Source organism: Odocoileus virginianus, chromosome X (genome assembly GCF_023699985.2).
Source record: "Odocoileus virginianus isolate 20LAN1187 ecotype Illinois chromosome X, Ovbor_1.2, whole genome shotgun sequence".
Classification (NCBI taxonomy): Eukaryota; Metazoa; Chordata; class Mammalia; order Artiodactyla; family Cervidae; genus Odocoileus; species Odocoileus virginianus.
In genome coordinates this window covers 24,439,464-24,463,630 of record NC_069708.1, presented here as the reverse complement: position 1 = coordinate 24,463,630, position 24,167 = coordinate 24,439,464, and the positions used below count along the sequence as shown (strand labels likewise).

Below are 24,167 nucleotides of genomic sequence, written 5' to 3'. Positions count from 1 at the left end.
TCTTGAAGTTTGCCTGCCTGAAGCTCTATTGCCTAGCATGGTTCCTTGTACATAGGAGACATTCAGTAAATGTAAAAAGGGAACTGAAACCAGAGCCAGCCACAGGACTTCTCAACTTCTTTTCATTGTGTTGACCAAGCTCATTCAAATTTGAATACCTTAATAAATCAATTTAAAAACTTACTTTACCACTCTCTTCAAGAAATTAATCTATAGATTTATGTCAGAATGCTATATGGACTAGTGAAATTGTCTGTTATATACATACTTCTTTTCACAAGGGATTCACTGTAATCATGTTACAGATGCTTTACAGTGGACGATATTAGCTGACACATGAAACTAATTTTAGGATTTGGGCCCAAATGTTATGAAGACTTTTATTATCATTAAACTTTACCTGTGTTAAAGCAGGTTTGCAATTCGTATCAGCAAATGGAAAACTAAGGGGCTGTCTATCCAGAAGCCCCCATCTCTTATACATAATTCAGAAAGGGCTAAATAATTGAGAGTTGAGTATATGAGAATCCTCACCCTGGGGTGATCCCACCACAGTGAATGTTGTGACAACATTCATTTCATCTTGACAATTCCTTTGTCAACTTTCCTGGGTGTCCTGCACTCTCCCTCTACCCCCAGCCCTGTTTTTTCCTCCTCACTGTAGACCACAATTGTAGGATTTCTCTGTAGTAAGCCAAGCAAAGAAGAATAAAGTTTATTTTTCTCAAAGATTTGAATCTCATTTGATGTAGTTGCCTGGAAAACCACTTGTAGAGCATCTGCATGCTATGTCTAGGAGTACTAGACACTATTTGAAAGACTGTCTCAAACTGAGCCTGTGTAAATTCATTTTTAATACTTTGGTTTGTTTAAAGAATATTACTAGCCTTCAAGGAGGCAAGGATACAGCTACCCACATGAAGACCCACACATGGTTAGAAAACTACAATGTTGATTTCTGTAAATATGCACATAGGCAGACAAGGTATTGAGTACCTTGCAGAAAGCCAATGATAAACAGGTACTCTAAATCAGTCTTGAGGAGGGGAGGGGAGAGGGTAGAATTATAAGCACTTGGATTTTCCGGGATGATAATAAGTAATCAGGTATGAGGCCACAGTTTCAGGTGTTCAGAAACAGGCTTGTCTTTCTTCAAATTTCCAAATCAAAGTAAACTAATAAGCTTGCTTTTCTCATGAAAGGTGCATCTTTCGGGAAGTGGCAAGTGGTAGGAAGGAACCTGACAGTGAACAGATACAAACATGAAGAAATACGAATTTGAAGGGGGAAAATGTAAGTGTCAGTCAAATCTTTCTGTAATGGTGACAAAAATCATGGTAGACACAGACTAGAGGACAGAGAGCATTTTGATGGGGGATTACCCTTGAAAGAGCTGTATCTTCATTCTGTCAAACTACTCTGTTACTAAAAAAATGCTTTTGGAAATTGTCAATAGATTTGCAAAGAAAGGGAAATGATTAAAAAGCCTGCTCATCCCTGGGAGATGTGGGATAGGAAATTGGCTCTGCTTGGCAGCCTAGTCATAGATTCCAAAGAAAAGCAGCTTTTCATTCCAGGTGGCCAGCACCACACAACACAGGCAGCAGTTAACTGAGGAATATTCCTGGGTGTTCAGGGCCAGCTTGTGCCTGGGTCATCCTGCACCTGCGACTATTCTGAATTCCTTAGTTCTCTCGTCCTAGCCATCATTTAACAACATAAGGTCAGTACCATTATGTCCCCTGGGAAGCCCTTCAAGTCATGTCCATACTCACTCATCCTCTGATGGGTCCTGATCCCTGCTTCACACCTCCTGCTCCTATGATGAGCCCCACAGTGTGGTGTAGCATGTTTAAGGATAAAGAAAAGCACCAGATGACTGATGGCCATGTTGGATGTGAAGGGGTCAGCCTGTTTTCAGAGCATGACTGGCCTCCTTAGAAGCATCAAAGAGAAAATCTGGTTTAAAGAGAGAATAAGAGAATAAGGGAGGGAAAGGAAGAATGAAAAAGAGGAAGAAAAGTATCATACCTCCCAGAGTCATCCCTGCTTCATAGCATTTCCGGAGACGACAAGATGGACAATTTTTTCTTCGGAATTTATCAATGGTACAATCATTTCTGCTGGCACACAGGTACTTCTGTTTTCCTGGGAGAACAAATATAAGAGTAGACAGACCCGTTAATGTGTCGCTAGAGCCTCTCCAGAAAGTATTTCTAGACAGAAAAGGTGTGAGACATATCCTGCCCAATGAGAGAGGTGGACAGGGAATGGTCTCATACAATTTGATCACAAAACTCTATTAAACCAGGATGATTTAATTCAGTGCTGTATTGTTTGATTTTCATAGGTGTTTTTTCAAAGGGATGGACAGTTCAGGTCCTTCTAATACTTCCTTTATTAGGATGACACAACGTGGTTGTTTTTCATAATACAAGTACAGATAATCCTTCTATAAAAGAGAACTTCCTGTGATTTTTAATTGTTATGTGAGACAGCGAAAGAGACACAGATATAAAGAACAGACTTTTGGGCTCTATGGGAGAAGGCGAGGGTGGGATGATTTGAGAGAATAGCATTGAAACATATATATTACCATATGTGAAATAGATGCCCAGTCCACGTTTGATGCGTGAAACAAGGCACTCAGAGTCGGTTCACTGGGACAACCCAGAGGGATGGAATGGGGAGGAAGATAGGAGGGGGGTTCGGGACAGGGGGACACATGTACACCCATAGCCGATTCATGTCAATGTATGGCAAAAACCACCACAATATTGTAAAGTAATTAGCCTCCAATTATAATAAATAAATTAATTTTTTAAAAGTTAATGATCATACCACCAAGCTTTCAGGGTATAAAAATCAAAGGGATAAAGCCCACTCTTTGTAAACACAGCAAATGAAAGGAAGTCTTCTGAAGACAGAAGAAGAAAAACAATCACTGTCATGTACACGTGAAGTTGTGAGAGAGACATAGAAATATATACACACAAACACACCATACACATTTTCACACTCAGAAATCCTTAGGATCATAGCTGTTCAAAGAAAAACATGGAGTGCCACTCAAAAACACATACTTCATTCCTTGTTCCTAACACAGGCCTGGCACACAGTAGGTCTTTAATAAACACTGACTTAATGAATACTGAAGTTGAACAGAGAGATCTAGAGGCACATAGAGTTATTAGCAGAAATAGATAGTAATACCTGCTATTCTAAAACATGCAGAACTTATGCATGTCCTGCCCCAAGCCTGAGATTTTTCTTCCCCTCATCCCACCCCTTTCTTCCTCCAAGTCCTTGGTATTTTTTTTTCTCATTTGCTGCCATGCTTTACTTTATGGAATAGATCAAGATTTTAAGGAGGCTTCTTTTGACAGGGGAAGAATGTTTGTTTTAGGGAAAAGAAAGAAAAATTGAAGAACAATTGTTATTTGATATCAGGGGAACCCACAAATTTAGCTACAGCTCAGCTTTCCTCTCTCTTCAGTCAGCCTAAAATGTACATAACTGTCACAGAAAACTCATCTATTGCAGTAGGTTATTTTATGTTGGAGATTCAGTGTAACCAAATTACAAAATTTCCTTTTCCTCCCTCCCTCTCTTTTTCTCTTCCCTTTGTCAAAGGACTCCAAAATGCTGGGCTTGAAGGAACTGTTAAAGTTCACCCCAAAACAACATTTTCATTTCAAGGATGAGTTCTGGGGAGGTGACTTGACTGGAGAACATTGAATTAGAGGCACCAGAAGGAAGAAAAACTACCATTTAATAGGCATTTACTATGAACAATGCTATGTGAGGGGATTTACATGTGCTATTTAAATAAATCACCTCAGCAATGCTTTGAGGTAGGTACTATCATCACTTTCATTCAACAATGACAAAATTAAGGCCTCCAGGTCAATAATCTTTCTACCATACTGCAAGATTTTATTTGTATAAACAGAACACATAATTTGCAAACAGCTTCTTTGTGCTTCAAACTGAGGATGGTAATATGTGTATAGAAAGGATGATATGATAACTATGATAACTGCCATACAGCTTTTGGGTGGCAACTCCTAGAAGGCAGGCCCTGTACCAATTCCAGTGGGTTCATTTCTAGTGCTGTGAATGTTTTAGAACTGGGACACCCTCACAGAATCAGTGTTTCTGCAATCCTGAAGACATCTCAGAGATATTACAGGTGTGGTTCCAGACTACTGCAATAAAGTGAATATGCCATTAAAGGGAGTCACGTGAATTTTCACTTTCTTAGTGCATGTAAAGGATATATTTACAATCTACTATATGATACAGCTTCCCTGGTGACTCACATGGTAAAGAATCTGCCTGCAATGTGGGAGACCTGGGTTCAGCCTCTGGGGTGGGAAGATCACCTGGGGGAGGGCATGGCAACCCACTCCAGTATTCTTGCCTGAAGAATACCCATGGACAGAGGAGCATGATGGGCTGCAGTCCATGGGGTCACAAAGAGTTAGACACCACTGAGCAACTAAGCACAAAGCACATATGATACATATTTATTTATATACTATATAACATATAACATAAAGTAATAATAAAATATATAAGTGATAATAATATGAAATAAAAATCCATCCCATTTGATTAGCTTGCAAAGGTTAATAACAATTTTGTACAAATTAAGTATAACAGGGATTACAACATACCTCATTATACAGCTGAAGAAAACAATGCTCAGTAAAATGAAATTGACCAGCCTGGCACCACACCATTTATTTGTTCCATATCAGACTGCATAAGGCTATGAATCTCACATATTGGAAATAACTAAGCATTGGTCACACTATCTCTACTCCATACAAAGCTTGAATCCCTTTTATAGCAGCCCTGCCCCATTTTTACTTAAACTTTAGCCCACTTCATCTCTGGACTCTATTATAGGGCTCTTACTTCCAGAAAACTCTGTATCTGTCTCCTTGTAGCTCTGACCCCCAAACCCTTTATTGAGGTATGTAAATGAAGACTGGAGTTAAATGGAAAGATGTACAGTGTTCCTGGATGGGAAGATGGAATATTGCAAGGATGCCAGCTTTTCTCCCAGTCAAATCTACAAATTTAAACAAACCTGAACAAAATTTTGACAAAATAATCCTAAAGTTTATCTAAAGGGATAAAATGTGTGATATTGCCAAGATATTATTTGAAAAGAGTAATGAGACTTTTCCTACCAGACATTTTAAGTATTATAACTCCATAATGATTACAACAGTTTGGTATTGATTCCAGCACAGATTGATCAGACCAGAGAAGTAAAAAACAGACTGCATATGCAATACATCATTATAAATCAGCAAAGAAAGGATGATTTATTCATTAAATGGTGCCAGAACAACTGGTTACTCATTTGGAAAAGATAATAAAGTTAAATTACCAGTTGAAACCAAAATAAATTCCAGATGCATTAAATATGTCAATAGAAAAACAAAAAAAGAAATTATTGAAATATTGTTAGATGTTGAAATATTGTAGGTGAACATTTTTTTTTAATTTTTGAAGATCCAAAGGAGATTTTTAGAACATGAAAGAATATGGAAGTGAAAATTCTGATAGACTTGAAAATATTTAAGTTTTCTTACATGAAACAAACATAATAATATAATCTGAAGACAATCATGAACTAAAAAATACATATTGGTATCAAGTATGTAAAAGCAGTGGTTAATTTCCTTGATCTATAAAGATGAGTAGTATGATAGAAATATGGGCAACAGACATGAACAGGCAAATAAAAGAACACAAAAGATCAATAAGCATATGAAAATTGTAAAATTTAAATTTTATTAGTAATTATAGAAATATGAAATAAGACATCATTTTCACAAGGAAGATTGGTGAACATTTACTACTAATTAATGGTATGAAGGTATTGTAGGTGGGTGTGTAAACTTTTTAGAGTGCAATTTTGCCATATATCTGAAAAGTTAAATTAACACAAAGTTCAATCAGTAATTCCACTTTTGGAATTTTTTACAAGAAAATAGCAAGGTTAAGCACCAACATGTAGTTCCATTTATCATTATATAAAAAGGGAAAACAGTCAGCCCTCAATATTCACGTTTCACATCCATAGATTCAACCAATCACGGATCAAAATTTCAACTGCATTTATTCTATTATGCCAATTGATTTTTATTATTTGTTTTTCAAGGTTTTTTCTTTATTATTGCACTACAGTTGACATGTTTGCACGTTCATGCTCAGTTGTGTCTGACTATTTGAGACCCCATGGACTGTATGTAGCCTGCCAGGCTCCTCTGTCCATAGAATTTTTCCAGGCAAGAATACTGGAGCAGGTTGCCATTTCCTTCTCCAGGGGATCTTCCTGACCCAGGGATCGAACCCACAGCTCTTGTGTCTCCTGCATTGGCAGGAAGGTTCTTTACCAGCTGGACCACTGGGGAAACCCCACAGTTGACATACAGAATTATATTAGGTTCAGTTGTATTATAGTCAATTATATTAGTTCAATTATATTAGTTTCAGTTGGGGCTTCCTTGGTGGCTCAGATGGTAAAGTGTCTGCCTGCAATACGGGAGACCCAGGTTCAAATCCTGGGTCGGGAAGATCCCCTGGAGAAGGAGATGGCAACCCACTCCAGTACTCCTGCCTGGAAAATTCCATGGACAGAAGAGCCTGGTGGGCTACAGTCCATGGGGTCACAAAGAGTCGGACATGACTGAGTGACTTTACTTTTTCAGTTGTACAACATAGTGATCCAACATTTATATAGTTTAGGACTTAATCACCATGATAAGTCCAGTAACCATCTGTCATCATACAAAGTTATTATAATATTATTGACAATATTCCCTATGCTGTACATCACAGCCCTGTGACTTATTTATTTTATAATTGGAAGTCTCTCTTTTTTTGTGCAATAAAGTTTTATTAAAGTATAAGGAGATAGAGAAAGCTTCTGACATAGACATCAGAAGGGGGTAGAAAGAGTACCCCAAGTCTCTATCTCTTAATTCTCTTCACTTATTTCTCCCAACCCCTCACTCCCCTTCCCTCTGGTGACTACCAATTTGCTCTTGGTACTGTTTTGTTTCATTTATTTTTCAGAATCCACATATAAGTGAAATAATATGTTATTTACCTTTCTCTCTCCATTTTTTTCCACTTAGCATAATGCCTTCCAAGACCATCTATGTTGTCGCAAATGGTAAGATTTCATTTTTCCTTATGGCTAAGTATATATACACTATATCTTCTTTATCCATTCTTCTACTGATGGACACTTAGGTTGCTTCTGTATCTTGGCTATTATAAATGATGCTGCAATGAACACAGGGATAAATATATCTTTTTGAATTATTGTTTTCTTTTCCTTTGGATAAATGCCCAGAAGTGGAACTGCTGGATCATATGGTAGTTCTATTTTTAATGTTTTGAGGACTAACCATACTGTTTTTGCATAGTGGCTGCATCAATTTACAATCTCACCAATAGTGCATGAGGGTCCTCTTTTTTTCCACATCCTCTCCAACACTTGTTTTTTATGTCTTTTTGGTGACAGTCATTCTAACAGGTGTGAAGTGACATCCACTGTGTTTTTATTTGCATTTCTTTGATAATTAGTGATGCTGAGTATCTTTTCATGTGCATTTTGGTCATCTATATGTGTTCTTTGGAAACATGTCTATTCAAGTCCTCTGCTCATTTTTAAATTGTTTTTTTAAAATGTATGTTGAGTTGTGTGAGTTCTTTATATATTTTGATATTAATCCTTTATCTGACATATCATTTGCAAATATCTTCTCCCAGACAGTAAGTTGCCTGTTTGTTTTGTCAGTTTTCCTTACTATGCAAAAGTTTTTTAGTGTGATGTAGTCTCATTTCTATTTTATTTTTATTTTGTTGTTTATGTCCAAGGAAACAGATTCAACGAAGAACTGCTAGGACTGATCACAAAAAGTGTACTGTCTTTGTTTTCTTCTAGGAGTTTTATGGTTTCAGGTGAACTAAATCATTTTATATAAGGGACTTGAGCATCCACATATTTTGGCATCCACTGGGGATCCTGGAACCAATCTCTAGCAGATACCAAGTGACAACTGCATTGGAAAAATGTAAATGTCCAACATTATGAGAATGATTAAATAAATTATTCCATATTCATTCAAACACTGTGCAATGTCTTTTTTTTTAATTTTGAAGAATATTCACAATATACTATTCCATTAAAACAACAAAATGGTGTTATCAAACAATGTATTTTATTGAATCCAACTTTTAAAACTTAAGACTTTAGAAACTATCTATACAAATTATTTTTTCTTTTTTTTAAAAAAAAATTATTTATTTTATTTTTTTGCAAATGAAACATTATGTAGAGGCCCCATATACAGAACAGATGAAAATTAAACCTAATGTATCTGAAGCAAGCATAGGAAACTTAAAACTCCAGTTAGAGCTCTCCATTTCTCCCCTTCTCTGTAGCTTTATCACTGTGGTATGATAGTAGATATAAAATAACAAAGCACAAAGCATTATATAGATCTTATCTATTGATCATTATATAATGATGGTATCATTATTACTCCCCAGGGATTTGCAGAAAACTTTAGAAATCTACTTGACATAGACAACCCTCATATCTCCTATTTTACAGATTAAGAAACTTAGAGTCCGAAAGTGAGGGGGGAAAAAAAAAACTTGCTTCAGATCATACCATGAGTCAGTGTCAAAGTAGGGACAAGAAACAAGAATTCATGTCTCTCTATCCCCAGTCTAGCAGTTCTAGTAGTTCAGTGCTATCCTCACACTGATAGTAGATATAAAATAACAAATCATAAGACATTATACAGATCTTATCTATTATTAATAATATACTCCTTGAATATAAGAAGAGACAACAACATCTGCTGAGATCATCTAGTCCAATGCTCTCATTTTACAGATGAGGAAATCAAGATCCAGAAAGAACAGTGGACTTGACCAAGATTGAATGAGTCAATGACAATGATAGCACTAAAACTCGGGTTTTTGCCTACAATATTCTTTGCACATTTCCTTTATTATTTCAAAGTCATTTTCATATTCATTATCTCACTGAGCCTTCCTTCAGAGTAGGGAAGGTACAGGCCATTATCTTCAATTTATGAGGAAACCTAAGATACAGAATGCCTATTGATACCAAAGAACATATCCCAGTTTCAATACAGGTTACCATATGCTTTCTACTAAACCACTATAACCAAGAAAATATTTTATTTCCCTCTCATATGACTTATTTGTCCTGTATTTTCTCCATATACCCACTGCCTCTTCCTAGTCTCAAAGAAGAGTTGAAGTTCCTGGGGAAAGCAATGGAGAGAGGAGGTAACCCATTGTGCTTTGTGTACTATTCTAGGTGACTTCAAAGATGTTGACTCATTTAATTCTTGTAAAAATTATATTTTACAACTGCTATTCTTATTTTAAGGTTGAGGAAAATAAGGCTCAGAGATGCTGAATGACTCACTCACAGTTACCAGCTAATAAGTGGCAGAAGCAGAATCAGAAGCCAGGTCTGTATGACCTGTGATATAGATGTTTCTCTTTGTCAATGTGATATCTTTTCTCATATGGGCCCTGACACTATACTTAAAAGAAAGAGGTAGCACAGAATAGTTAAAAAGCACAGAGCAAGAAGGAGAAAGACCTAAGGACCAGCCCTGCTGTCTCACTGAATCACTATGTGACCAGGTGTATGTTTTTACTTCTCTCTTGATATTCCCTGCCCCCCCCCCCACCCCCGATCTATAACTACAAGGGAATCTTAGGCATAAGACAACAGTAGAAGACTATGGAAGGTAGGTTCAGAAGTCTTCCATTCATATTAGAACTTGTGCTGAGTCTCAGAGTTCACCTGAGTGTGACTCAAGGAGAGCTAAAGCCAGTCTGCATTTCTACCTTGTTTTTCCAATCTCGACTCTCTTGACCCTAAAGGCTTTGTCTGAAAAACAAAGACACTTTATAGAAACAAGTAGTTAAGTGTCTCTTCCCTGAGTGATCTACATAGACTGAAGGGAGACCAGCTCCTGTTTATGGCCATGTATCCTATGGACATTATTTCTCTGGGGCTGAGACAGCGTAGAACCTCTGACCTAATCACCCAAGGGCTCTCTTCTAATAATTGGGGGGAAAATGTATACACACACACATATATAAAGAAAAAGAAAAGAAAAGCAACCCCAAGCATTATTGATTTCTAGTACTTTTTTTTTCTCCTTGAATACTATCTTTGGGCCTGTGGAATAGGCTAGACAACTCTAAACAACACAGTCTGTGCTATGACAAATGGCAGGTCTTTTATGAGAAGGACTTATAAGGTAGCTGAGTCCTTGTGATTCTAAGGATTTAACCATTCCCTTACCTGTCCCACCAACTCAGAAACACAGATGGCCATTAAACCAGTACCATGAATGGGCCCTCAGCCAGGCCCCTCAGCTATTGCTCAATGGGAAGGCTTCTTGGGAGTGGTTATAAAACCAGATCTGAAAGAGACACGTGCACCCCAATGTTCATCGCAGCACTGTTTATAATAGCCAGGACATGGAAGCAACCTAGATGCCCATTGGCAGATGAATGGATAAGGAAGCTGTGGTACATATACACCATGGAATATTACTCAGCCATTAAAAAGAATTCATTTGAATCAGTTCTAATGAGATGGATGAAACTGGAGCCCATTATACAGAGTGAAGTAAGCCAGAAAGATAAAGAACATTACAGCATACTAACACATATATATGGAATTTAGAAAGATGGTAATGATAACCCTATATGCAAAACAGAAAAAGAGCCTCAGATGTATAGAACAGACTTTTGGACTCTGGAAGAAGGCGAGGGTGGGATGTTTAGAGAGAACAGCATGTATACTATCTATAGTGAAACAGATCACCAGCCCAGGTTGGATGCATGAGACAAGTGCTCGGGCCTGGTGCACTGGGAAGACCCAGAGGAATCGGGTGGAGAGGGAGGTGGGAGGGGGGATCGGGATGGGGAATACATGTAACTCCATGGCTGATTCATGTCAATGTATGACAAAATCCACTGCCATGTTGTGAAGTAATTAGCCTCCAACTAATAAAAATAAATGGAAAAAAAAATAAAAAATTAAAAATAAAGAAAAAAAAAAACCCATGATTATTACTGATTCTTTTCAATGTTATGGTTAGCTCTAGTGAGGGTGATAGGAATCAAGCCCTCACTTCTCTTCTTGGCTTTCTGTATCTTCTGCAATCTGGCCCAACCTCCACAAAACAGAAATATAAAGCGTACTAGACTAGCAATCAGAACAGTAAGTGTTAAATCCCAGCTCCAAATGGCCTAAGGCAAGTGTGAGTTTTGATTACTCATCTAAAAAAATGAGGATAAAAATAATGGCATTGTCTACATCCTAGAGTTTTACAAAACAAATTATATAGAATGTATGTGAAAGTGATTTGTAGTAAGGAAATATTAGATATGTGAGATGAGTTACGTATAATGTTGCTGAATCTATCTTGTCTTTCATTTCACTCCAAGAGCAACCCTCTTATGACTATGCTATTCTCTACATTGGCCCCTCCCCTGGTCACAAGCATTCCATCTCCGCTTCCTGCCCCCAGTACACACACACATATTTCTCTGTTAAAGAAAATCCTGCAATATTCAGGATTCTAGACCATCTTTCCTGTCTACTGCATTTCATATAGACCTCCTGCTTCAATAAGACAGGAAGTAGAAGGTGAAGGTGACAAATTAGATGGTGGCTAGGTAATAAACAGGTAATAAACAGCCTTGAATACAATGCTATGCAGTTAAACCCTTAATACAGTGAAATATTTGAAGACATCATTGAATTCAACCATAGAAGGTGTTTAATAACTATCTTAGGATAGTTAAAGGACAATTTTTGAGTGTATATCTACTATGTTTCAAACAAAATTTTAGACAACTGGGAAAACAACAGTGAATAATACAAAGGCCTTGTCCTTAAGCTAGGTGAACTTTTGGTGGAAAAAGACAAGCAATAAATGAGTGATAGTAATTTAGATATTTTCAGATGGTGATACATAAAAATGAAAGAAATAAAACAGGGTGCTGTGATAGAACAGGAGAGCTTATTTAGGTACAGTGGGAAAAGATTCTCTGAGGATGAGGTTTTGAGATGACACCTGAATAATAGAGACATACATGCAATATTCTCAAGAGAAGAAATAGCAAATACAAAGCCTTAAAGTCATGAATGAATTTGATGTGTTGTTGAAACAGCAATGTGGCCTGTGTGGCTGGCATATGGTAATGGAGGGGAGGTGGCAGGTTAAGTTGATTTGACTGTAGAACCAGGTTGTGCAGGGTAGTAATCCTTAACTTTGGCTACAAGCCAGAATCACCTAGGGAGATTTTACAAAATACTTATGCCCAGTTTCACTCCTGATAGTTCTGATTCAATTAACTGGGGGAAAGGGTAGGCACTGTGATTTTTTTAAACACTTCCCTATTTTATCTAATGTGCAGCTTGGGGAGAAAACAGCTGATGTCAGCCCTTGATGGTGAGTTGACTGTTTATGTAGTTTTGCAGGTGACACCAGGTAAATAACTGGATGAACATTTGACATTGAAATAGCATTTGACAATTCACAAAACACTTTTCTTTCTCTTTTCTGGCTTCTCTGGAGACTACTGAGGTTCAGTCCACTCAGATGAACAGTGTAGGGAGCATCAAACGGATGATGTTCTTCATATGGAATTTGGAAAGACCATATTGGAGAATTACAGGTTCCAACCTCATCAAGGAAAACACTATGAAGAATAGGCAGTTCACTTCTGTCAAGGTCATCTGAGATTTGGTCAGACCCAAGTTTTATGTTGTCAAGTTGTCTTCCCTTAAGTTCTGTCCAGTCTTGTGCTGGAGTTGGCTTGTAGTGATTCATTAGAAACAATTCTGAGCATCTCTTCACAACTTTACCTTCAGTGCTGACATACTGGTAACTTAAAACTGGTCCTTATAAGACTGTCTTAATTCAGTTCAGCTGCTCAGTCATGTCTCTTTGGGACCCCATGGAATGCACACCAGGCTTCCCTGTCCATCACCAACTCCCAGAACTTGCTGAAATTCATGTCCATTGAGTCTGTGATGCCATTCAACCATCTCATCCTCTGTCATCCCCTTCTCCTCTTGCCTTCAGTCTTTACCAGAAGCAGGGTCTTTTCCAGTGAGTCAGTTCTTTGCATCAGGTGGTCAAAGTGTTGAAGTACCAGCTTCTGCATCAGTAATTCCAATGAATATTCAGGACTAATTTCCTTTAGGATTGACTGGTTTGATCTCCTTGCAGTCCAAGGGACTCTCAAGAGTCTTCTCCAACACCACAGTTCAAATGCATCAATTCTTTTGAGCTCAGCTTTCCTTATGGTCCAACTCTCAAACCCATACATGACTACTGGAAAAACCATAGCTTTGACTAGATAGACCTTTGTCAGCAAAGTAATGTCTCTGTTTTTTAATATGCTGTCTAGGTTGGTCATAGCTTTTCTTCCAAGGAGCAAGCGTCTTTTAATTTCATGGCTGCAGTCAACATATGCAACTATTTTGGAGCCCAAGAAAATATGGGCTTTCACTGTTTCCATTGTTTCCCCATCTATTTGCCATGAAGTGATGGGAATGGATGCCATGATCTTAGTTTTTTTAATGTTGAGTTTTAAGTCAACTTTTTCACTCTCCTGTTTCACTTTCATCAAGAGGCTCTTTGTTCTTCTTTGCATTTGGCCATAAAGGTGGTGTCATCTACATATCTGAGGTTATTGATATTTCTCCCAGCAATCTTGGTTCCAGCTTGTGCTTCATCCAGCCCAGCATTTCACATGATAAACTCTGCATATAAGTTAAATAAGCAGGGTGACAATATACAGCCTTGACATACTCCTTTCCCAATTTGGAACCAGTCTGTTGTTCCATTTCCAGTTCCAACAGTTGGTCCTTTACCTGCATACAGATTTCTCAGGAGACAGGTAAGGTGGTCTAGTATTCCCATCGCTTGAAGAATTTTCCACAGTTTGTTGTAATCCACCCAGTCAAAGAATTTGGCACAATCAATAAAGCAGAATTAGATGTTTTTTTTCTGGAACTCTTGCTTTCTCAATGATCCAACGGATGTTGGTAATTTGATCTCTGGTTCCTCTGCCTTTTCTAAATCCAGCTTTAACATCTGGAAGTTCATGGTTCACATACTGTTGACACCTCACTTGGAGAATTTTGAGCATTACTTTGCTAGCATGTGAGATGAGTGCAACTGTTTGAACTGTCTTTGGCAATGTCTTTCTTTGGGATTGGAATGAAAACTGATCTTTTCCAGTCCTGTGGCCACTGCTGAGTTTTCTAAATTTCCTGGCACATTGAGTGTAGCACTTTAACAGCATCTTCTTTTAGGATTTGAAATAGCTCAACTGGAATTCCATCACTTCCACTAGCTTTGTCCGTAGTGATGCTTCCTAAGGCCCACTTGCCTTCACATTCCAGGATATCTGGCTCTCGGTGAGTGATCATACCATCGTGTTATTTGGTTCATGAAGATCTTTTTCTGATAGTTATTCCGTGTATTCTTGCCACCTCTTCTTAATATCTTCTGTTTCTGTTAGGTCCATACCATTTCTGCCCTTTAACATGCCCATCTTTGCATGAAATGTTCCCTTGGTATCTCTGATTTTCTTGAAGACATCTCAGTGTTTCAAATTCTATTGTTTTCCTTCATTTCTTTGCATTGATCACATAGGAAGGCTTTCTTATCTTACCTTGCTATTCTTTGGAACCCTGCACTCAGATGGGCATAGCTTTCCTTTTCTCCTTTGCATTTCACTTCTTTTCTTTTCTCAGCTATTTATAAGGCCTCCTCAGACAACCATTTTCCCTTTTTGCATTTCCTTTCCTTAGAGATGGTCTTGATCCCTGCCTCTTGTACAATGTCAGGAACCTCTGTCCATCTTCCTTCAGGCACTCTTGTCTATCAGATCTAACCTCTTTAATCTATTTGTCACTTTCATTTTATAATCATTAGGGATTGAATTTAGGTCATACCTGAATGGTCTCGTGATTTTCCCTACTTTCTTCAATTTAAGTCTTAATTTGGCAATAAAGAGTTCATGATCTGAGCCACAGTCAGCTCCCAGTCTTGTTTTTGCTGACTGTATATAGCTTTTTCATCTTTGCCTACAAAGAATATAATCAATCTGATTCCAATATTGACCATCTGGTGATGTTCATGTGTAGAGTCTTTTATTGTGTTGTTAGAAGATGGTGTTTGTTATGATGAGTGTCTACATTATGGAATATTAATGAACACTACAAATATCAAGGCTTCCCACTGACCCCTGCTCCCTCACAGTCAGAAATCTAGTTTATTGGCACAATACCAGTCCTTCCCTCATGGTAGCTTATTTTCTTCTACTTGAGTCTGACCCCCTTGTCCTTTTCTCCATTTACTTTCATCTGAGCACATCTCTGGGGCCTGGTAATATGATTAAAAGTACAGCTTATATAGCCTCAATTGCATTTTAGCAACATTGCTATCTTCACATGCTTTACCCAATGGAAGTTTTCCTGGACAGTAGTATATAAATCACATTTCTTTTTTTTTTTTTACTATATATATTTTATTTATTTATTTTTTTCATTTATTTTTATTAGTTGGAGGCTAGTTACTTCACAACATGGCAGTGGGTTTTGTCATACATTAACATGAATCAGCCATGGAGTTACAAGTATTCCCCATCCCGATCCCCCCTCCCACCTCCCTCTCCACTCGATTCCTCTGGGTCTTCCCAGTGCACCAGGCCCGAGCACTTGTCTCATGCATCCAACCTGGGCTGGTGATCTGTTTCACTATAGATAATATACATGCTGTTCTCTCTAAACATCCCACCCTCGCCTTCTCCCACAGAGTCCAAAAGTCTGTTCTGTACATCTGTGTCTCTTTTTCTGTTTTGCATATAGGGTTATCATTACCATCTTTCTAAATTCCATATATATGTGTTAGTATGCTGTAATGTTCTTTATCTTTCTGGCTTACTTCACTCTGTATAATGGGCTCCAGTTTCATCCATCTCATTAGAACTGATTCAAATGAATTCTTTTTAATGGCTGAGTAATATTCCATGGTGTATATGTACCACAGCTTCCTTATCCATTCATCTGCCAATGGGCATCTAGGTTGCTTCCATGTCCTGGCTATTATAAACAGTGCTACGATGAACATTGGGGTGCACGTGTCTCTTTCAGATCTGGTTTCCTTGGTGTGTATGCCCAGAAGTGGGATTGCTGGGTCATATGGCAGTTCTATTTCAAGTTTTTTAAGAAATCTCCACACTGTTCTCTATAGTGGCTATACTAGTTTGCATTCCTACCAACAGTGTAAGAGGGTTCCCTTTTCTCCACACCCTCTCCAGCATTTATTCCTTGTAGACTTTTGGATAGCAGCCATCCTGACTGGCGTGTAATGGTACCTCACTGTGGTTTTGATTTGCATTTCTCTGATAATGACTGATGTTGAGCATCTTTTCATGTATTTGTTAGCCATCTGTATGTCTTCTTTGGAAAATGTCTGTTTAGTTTTTTGGCCCATTTTTTGATTGGGTTATTTATTTTTCTAGAGTTGAGCTGGAGGAGTTGCTTGTATATTTTTGAGATTAATCCTTTGTCTGTTGCTTCATTTGCTATTATTTTCTCCCATTCTGAGGGCTGTCTTTTCACCTTGCTTATAGTTTCCTTTGTTGTGCAAAAGCTCTTAAGTTTCATTAGGTCCCATTTGTTTATTTTTGCTTTTATTTCCAATATTCTGGGAGGTGGGTCATAGAGGATCCTGCTGTGATTTATGTCGGAGAGTGTTTTGCCTATGTTCTCCTCTAGGAGTTTTATAGTTTCTGGTCTTACATTTAGATCTTTAATCCATTTTGAGTTTATTTTTGAAATCACATTTCTTTAAACTGAATTCTCATTTGAATATACAGTGGGAATTGATTATTTAAAGAAACTTGGTATTGAATATTGCTGTAAGGTCAAGATAATTATTTTGTAACTATTTCATTTATAAATTGTATCAAATTCACATTTTGCATAATCTTAACAATCTTTGTGGAGGATAATTTGACAAAAGCTTTCAAAATTAAAATGTATATAAGCTTTAAACCAGCACATACATGTGTGACATGACATATATACAAGAACATTCTCTGCAACATTTTTTATAATAGCATAAGACTGGAAACAATATGAACAATCATCAGTAGATACAGTTGTATAATGCAGCCATAATATAATATAATGAAGCAGTTCTGTATAAAGGGAGTAGAACAATCTCCAAGATACATAGTAAAGTGGGAAAAAGATGCAAAACAACACAGAACACAAATTCTCTGGGGAAAATTTACATATTTTCTATATGTGTTTATAAATTCATATATGATGTATACAAGAAACTAAAAATTATTGGTTGCCTCTGAAGAAGAGAACTGCATGCCTGAATGATGGTGAGTTGGAATTATTTTTCACTAACAGTTTTGAATCATGTCCATGCATTGTCTACTTTAAATAAATAATACACTTAAAATAGTCAAACCTCTGTTATAAACTTCCCTGTTGCCTTGAGATAAATCATTTACACTCTCTGGGCTTCGGTATCCCTACTTACACACCAAGGGGGTTGTTCAGAGAGAAAACCAAAACAAGATGCCCCCAAGCACATCCTAGTTCCCAGTTTATTGAGTCACCACTCGCAAAAGGTGTGTTGCCTGTTCACCATCTTGTGTAATTAGAGAAGCTGCTACTCTAATAAGGCCAGAGATGGTACTCCTGCTGTTGACAAAATAAGCTAGTCAATAACTTTATAATACTACTGGCATCACTGACTCAATGAACATGGGTTTGAACAAACTCCGGGAGATGGTGAAGGACAAGGATGCCTGGCGTGCTGCAGTCTATGGAGTCACAAAGAGTTGGACGTGACTGAGTGACTGAACAATTACAAGTTACTCTACTAATAAATATCTACTGAAAACCCAATAGTCAAGCACTGTGCTGAGTCTGTAGAAAAGAAAGAGAAAACCATAACAGTTGTCTTTTAGGAGCTTGCAATCTAGTGGGAGATAAAATGAATACACACGAAATAGCAATAATACAAAAGAGGATAAGAGAATTCTGGAATGAGGCAAGGAGGTGTAAGTCATGGCTTGACTACAAAGGCTCACTGTGAGGTGCTGGGCAAGTCAGTGCTTTCTATTAAGACTCAGTTTCTTCATATATAAAATGATGAGGAGCACAATGAGGAAAATTCAATAATCCCTCAATAAATTAATTCTCAGCTCAGAGTTTAAGAGACTATAGGCATAGAAGCTTCTATTACCTTTCTTAGCTATTTCTTAGTTGGCAAAGAAATATGGTGTGGTGGCAAAAACAGGAACTTAGAAATCAGAGGGACTGCATTATGAGTCCCAGCAATGTCATTTACTAGTTATGGACATAGCATGTGCATGTGTGCTCAGTCACTTCAGTTGTGTCCAACTCTTTGTGACCCTGTGGCCGCTAGCCTGCCAGGATCCTCTGTCCATGGGATTCTCCAGGCAAGAATACTGGAGTGGGTTGCCATCCTCTTCTCTGGGGAATCGTCCCAACCCAGGGACTGATCGTGCATCTCTTGTGTCTCCTGCATTGCAGGTGGATTCTTTACTGCTGAGTCATCAGGGAAGCCCATGGACATAGCATAAACTTTGGCAAATAGCATAAACCTTTCTGAATCTATTTTCCTCTTTGTAAAATGGGGATCATAACATCCACTTTTGGGAAGCCATGGACATTTTAAATAATATATACAAAACATCTGGCAAATTCTAGGTACTTGGTAAACAAGAGCTGTTTGAATGGTGTGACTTTGCCTGGAATCATATGGAATGTGGCAAGAGCTGATCAAGGTTGAAGTTACTGCTGAAATCTTTATTGTGCAGCACTCAAGGACTGTGCTTAATGTTATTTATTTATCAAGTGCTCCACAATAAAGTATTTTAATAAAATACCTCAGAGTTTTCTTTCTATGTAGTTTTAGAAATAAAAGTCACCTAAGATCAAATTTGAAAACTGAAAGTTAATCTGCAGCTCAAGCACACCCTCATTATACTCCTTTTATGAGTGCTATTATGATTTGATTTATTAAAACTTAAAAAAAACTATTGATACTTATCAAGATGATTATAGTATATACTGTATCAAAACACTTACATGCCTCTTGACAAAATTAATGATGGAAGAGGGGGAACAAAAGGAAGAAAGAAAGAAGAAGAGAGAGGAGGAGAAGGAAGAAAGGGAGGAAGAGGAAGAGAAGTGGAAGGGATCAGGGAAGAGGCAGGAACTAGAAGAAGGAAAAAGAGACAAGAAGAAAAGAAAAAGAAAATAAAAGGTTTATAGAAATAAAAATCCTATCCTGGGCCCCACTAAAGACCCACTGAGCTATGTGACAGCTTCAAGAAAAGCTGGAGAAGCCATTACCAACCCCACCCCCCACTAAGTGCTGCCTCACTGGGCTCAATATTGCCTGTGATGGTGGAAGCATTCCTGGCTGCAGGAAGGAAGATGTGAAATTATTTCATAGCTACCTTCTCCAAGACTCTCTCAGACATTGTTTTGAGTTACTTCCCTTTAGGAAGTCACACTGTGATGGACTCAGAGCACTGAGAAGCTGAAATTCCTTTCTGACTCTAGGAAAGCCCCACAAAGATACCAAAAGATTGACATGAGACACTCAGAAAAGTCACTGGAAACTATAGAGAAAGGAGCCAATATAATATAGTAAGGAAAAAATAGGGCATTGTAATTCCACAGATTTATTCAAATCCCTGCTTACTAGACGAGACTTGGAGCAAGTAATTTGATTTCTTTGGACTTCAGTTTAGCTCACAGTTAAATAGACTTACAGGTCTGCTGGACATGTAAGTGAAACAAAGTTTGTAAAACAACTAATACAATGGCTGGCCCTCATAGGCATTCACTAAATATTGAAAGAGAAAGAGAAAAAGAGAGGAGTCAATGAGTAAATTAAAAAAAAAAAAGGACCTAGGAGAATATGTATAATGAACAGGTCAAAAGAGAGTAGCAGTTGTTATATAATATCATCAGAAGACAAAATAATGGGATGCTGGGAAAGATGGAAGGTAAAGAGAGGAGGAGGCAGAGATGAGATGGTTAGATAGCATCACTGACTCGATGGGCATGAATTTGAGCAAACTCCGGAAGATAGTGGAGGAGAACCTGGTGTGCTGCAGTCCACAGGGTCATAAAGAGTCGGACATGACTTAACGATTGAAAAACAACAAAGTAAACTGTATAGTAAGAAAAATACAACTTGCAAAATGTTGCTAAACTCTTAAAATGAAAGAATTAAGGAGTAATTAAGGAGTTTATTTATGGAAAAAGAATTTTACTAAGTTAACAAAGCACAGGTAGAGAATACCAAGTAAAGGAAATGATGTATTTGAAAGGCATGCAGGTTGGAAAGAGCCAAGATTAATGGATGAAACAAAGTGTGAAATTAATCACTTGTTTGTCATCAAAGACTAAAATATTCAGTTAAGTCTTAAAACATCAGCACTACCTGTCATTAGTTGAAAGTTATTTTACATCCTTGATGTTCTAAGGTGAGCCTCTTTCAACACTGGAGTTTTTAAAGTCATTTTGCTCTAGATTATTTGCCCTGAAAGTGAAAGTGAAACTCGCTCAGTCATGTCCAACTCTTTGCAACCCATAGACTCTACAGTCCATGGAATCCTGTAGGCCAGAATACTGGAGTGGGTAGCCTTTCCCTTCTCCAGGGTATCTTCTCAACTCAGGGATCAAACCCAGGTGTCCCACATTGCAGGCCAAATCTTTACCATCTGAGCCACAAGGGAAGCCCAAGAATACTGGCGTGGGTAGCCTATCCCTCTTCAGCAGATCTTCCCGACTCAGGAATCAAACAGGTCTCCTGCATTGCAGGCGGATTCTATACCAACTGAGTTATCAGGGAAGCCAGATTATTTGCCTTGCCTTAGATGGAGCCAAATATGTTGGCTCCATTCCACTCTATTTTTACCTTTCTATTAAAAACAAAGTATTTTTTCTTTTTATAACTACCAAAAGAGCTTGACCTGATCAGGAAAATGACAGCTGGAGGCTCACAAGGCAGTAGAAGGAATCAGTTCAGTCACTCAGTCGTGTCCGACTCTTTGTGACCCCATGGACTGCAGCACGCCAGGCTTCCCTGTCCATCACCAACTCCCTGAGCCTACTCAAACTCATGTCCATCACATTGGTGATGGCATCCAACCATCTCATCCTCTGTCGTCCCATTTTCCTCCTGCCTTCAATCTTTCCCAGCATCACGGTCTTTTCAAATGAGTTGGTTCTTTGTATCAGGTGGCCAAAGTATTGGACTTTCAGCTTCAACATAAGTCCTTCCAATGAACATTCAGGACTGATTTCCTTTAGGATTGACTGGTTTGATCTCCTTGTGGTCCAAGGGATTCTCAAGAGTCTTCTCCAACACCACAGTTCAAAAGCATCAATTCTTCAGCACTCAGCTTTCTTTACAGTCCAACTCTCACATCCATACATGACTACTGGAAAAACCATACCTTTGACTAGGACGGACCTTTGTAGAAGGAATACTGAGTGCTTACTTAAAAGCTTTACTTTCCAAACTTCCAACAAGAAGGCAGGGAGATTACATTCATCAAGAAAGGTCCACACATGCCATCAATCTGCCATAAAGGTAACGTATTTTCCTGCCATATACTAGAGTTCCCCCAAACAATTCTCACTGAAAATGTTGAAATCAACTGAACTACAAACAAAAATAATGGTCACTAACAATGTGAGAAGTCTGTCATTAATCTTAAAATTCCTCTATAATGAAAGGCAAAAAGAAACAAATACATTACTCCTTTCCATTTGTGATTTGGAAAGTCAGAAAAATCCAAAGGTAAATGTTGTTGCTAGGCATTCCTTAATGAAAACCAAATCAAAACCAAACAACAACAAAACAAAACAGTCAAACAAAAAAATCCCAGCTTGGTCAACTTGAGGAACATGAGCTGACAACCAAGTTTAACTTTCTGTTCTTTTTTCACTGTCTCAGAGGTCCCTAGGTATCTGAGAGTCTATGCATTTTGGAGTACATTTTCAGCATAAACGGTATCAGAGATTTTCCTAGGAAACATAGGAGTCATCTTTGGCTCCAAAACATGCAAAACATCAAAAATTCTTAATAATCAAGGGTTAAAAGACTTGCAAAACTCAGTGTTGAAAGAGGCTTACCCTAGAACATTAAGAATGTAAAATAATTTTCAACTAATGACAGGTAGTGCTGATGTTATTCAGGTTTAGTTGTTCTCATATTGAGTGTGCTCCTTCTCTGTTCCCTAAGCACTCACCACTAGGAATCAGTTTATATGTATTCATCATCTTACTAAATCATAAACATTTATATCAACTCCATCTTGCATTTGTTGGTAGCTTTAAAACTTATAGGTAGTGTCCCTATGCATTATCTTGCTTGAACCTCACAACAATTCAGAGAAGCTATTATTATCATTTTACAAATAATGAAATTGAAGCTGAGAATGGTTAACAGAATCGTCGAAGCTTATACAGTTAAATAAGAGATGAAATCTTTGCCACACAGTATATTCGCTCATTCTGATTATTTTTCCATAGTGTTTCAAAATTCAACAAAAGTGTTAAATTACAGTCACTCTGCTATGTTTTGGATGGCATGAAAACCACCGTACCCATTACATGAAGAGATACATAAAAATGTTAAAACCTAGACTTTTTGGAGATCAGTTATCTGGGAAAATTCATTTAGGTTGAACATTCCCTCATAGCTCAGTTGGTAAAGAATCTGACTGCAAATGCAGGAGACCCCGGTTTGATTCCTGGGTTGGAAAGATCTGCTGGAAAAGGGATAGGCCACCCACTCCAGTATTCTTGGGCTTCCCGTGTGGCTTAGCTGGTAAAGAATCCGCCTGCAATGTGGGAGACCTGGATTTGATCCCTGGTTGGGAAGATTCCCCCGGAGAAGGAAAAAGCTAACCACTCCAGTATTCCGGCCTGGAGAATTCCATGGACTATAGTCCATGGGGTCCCAAAGAGTTGGACATGACTGAATGACTTTCACTTTCATTTACATGAAAATACTAGAAAAATAAAGGGTTAGAAATGGAGCATAATATTCATTGTGTCATTCAATGACAAATGGCTAAACACCTACTAAGTAGCAGAATATATAATAAACATTGTTTTCTTTGCCATATGACTGATGAAATATTAAGGCAGAATTAATTAACTATCTATTAAATATTTATGCCAAGCAATATTCTAGATGCTTGAGATATATCACTGAACAAATAATCACAAATCTATCTTGACTAATATCCATTTTAATGTGTGTGGAGATGTGAAAGAGGGAAGGAAGCAGACAATAAACAATACACACAATAAATTAGAAATAATTAAATTGTATGTTAGAAAGCACCAAGTGCTATGAACATAAAACATAGTAAAGGGAATGGGGAGTGCTTAGTGACAATGATTTTGAGTGGTGAAGACAGTTTTCATTGGGGTGATGCATGGCCAAAACTTAAAGGAAGTGAAAGTGAACCACACAAGAATCAAAGGGAAGAGCATTCATGGCTGAGGGAACAGTTGACGTACGTCCTTGATGTGGGAGGATATTTACCAAATTTGAGAACTGGCAAAGAAGCCAGTGTGGATGCAGCTGTAGAAGATGAAGTCTGAGAGCTAACAGCAGAAGAGATCATTTATGATCATAAAGGTCATTAATTTATAGGTCAAATACTCTTACCATGAGTGAGATTGGGATACAATGGAGGATTCTGAGTAGAGGGAGAACATGGTCTGGCTTATATTTTTATATCACATGCAAAAAACATCTTTCTTCTTGCTTGTCAAACAAAAAACAACATTGGGGTAGTGACCTCAGTAACAGCAGAAAGATCCTGAAAATCCAAGTAACTTTCAGGGTCTTTTTCCTGGACACTGTAGATGTTCACTTAAAAAAATAATTTATTTATTTTAATTGGAGGCTAATTACAATATTGTAGTGGTTTTTGCCATACATTCACATGAA

The 24,167-nt window shown here is 37.8% G+C and overlaps 1 protein-coding gene across 1 annotated transcript in view; it reads right to left on the bottom strand.

The window, feature by feature from the left end:
* The window catches only part of AR (androgen receptor), a 194,597-nt gene that overhangs the window by 40,129 nt on the left and 130,301 nt on the right, over positions 1-24,167 (bottom strand). Inside the window, exon 3 of the mRNA XM_070461807.1 lies at positions 2,032-2,148. Coding sequence (XP_070317908.1) covers positions 2,032-2,148 — 117 coding nt within the window. The remainder of the gene's footprint in view (positions 1-2,031; positions 2,149-24,167) is intronic.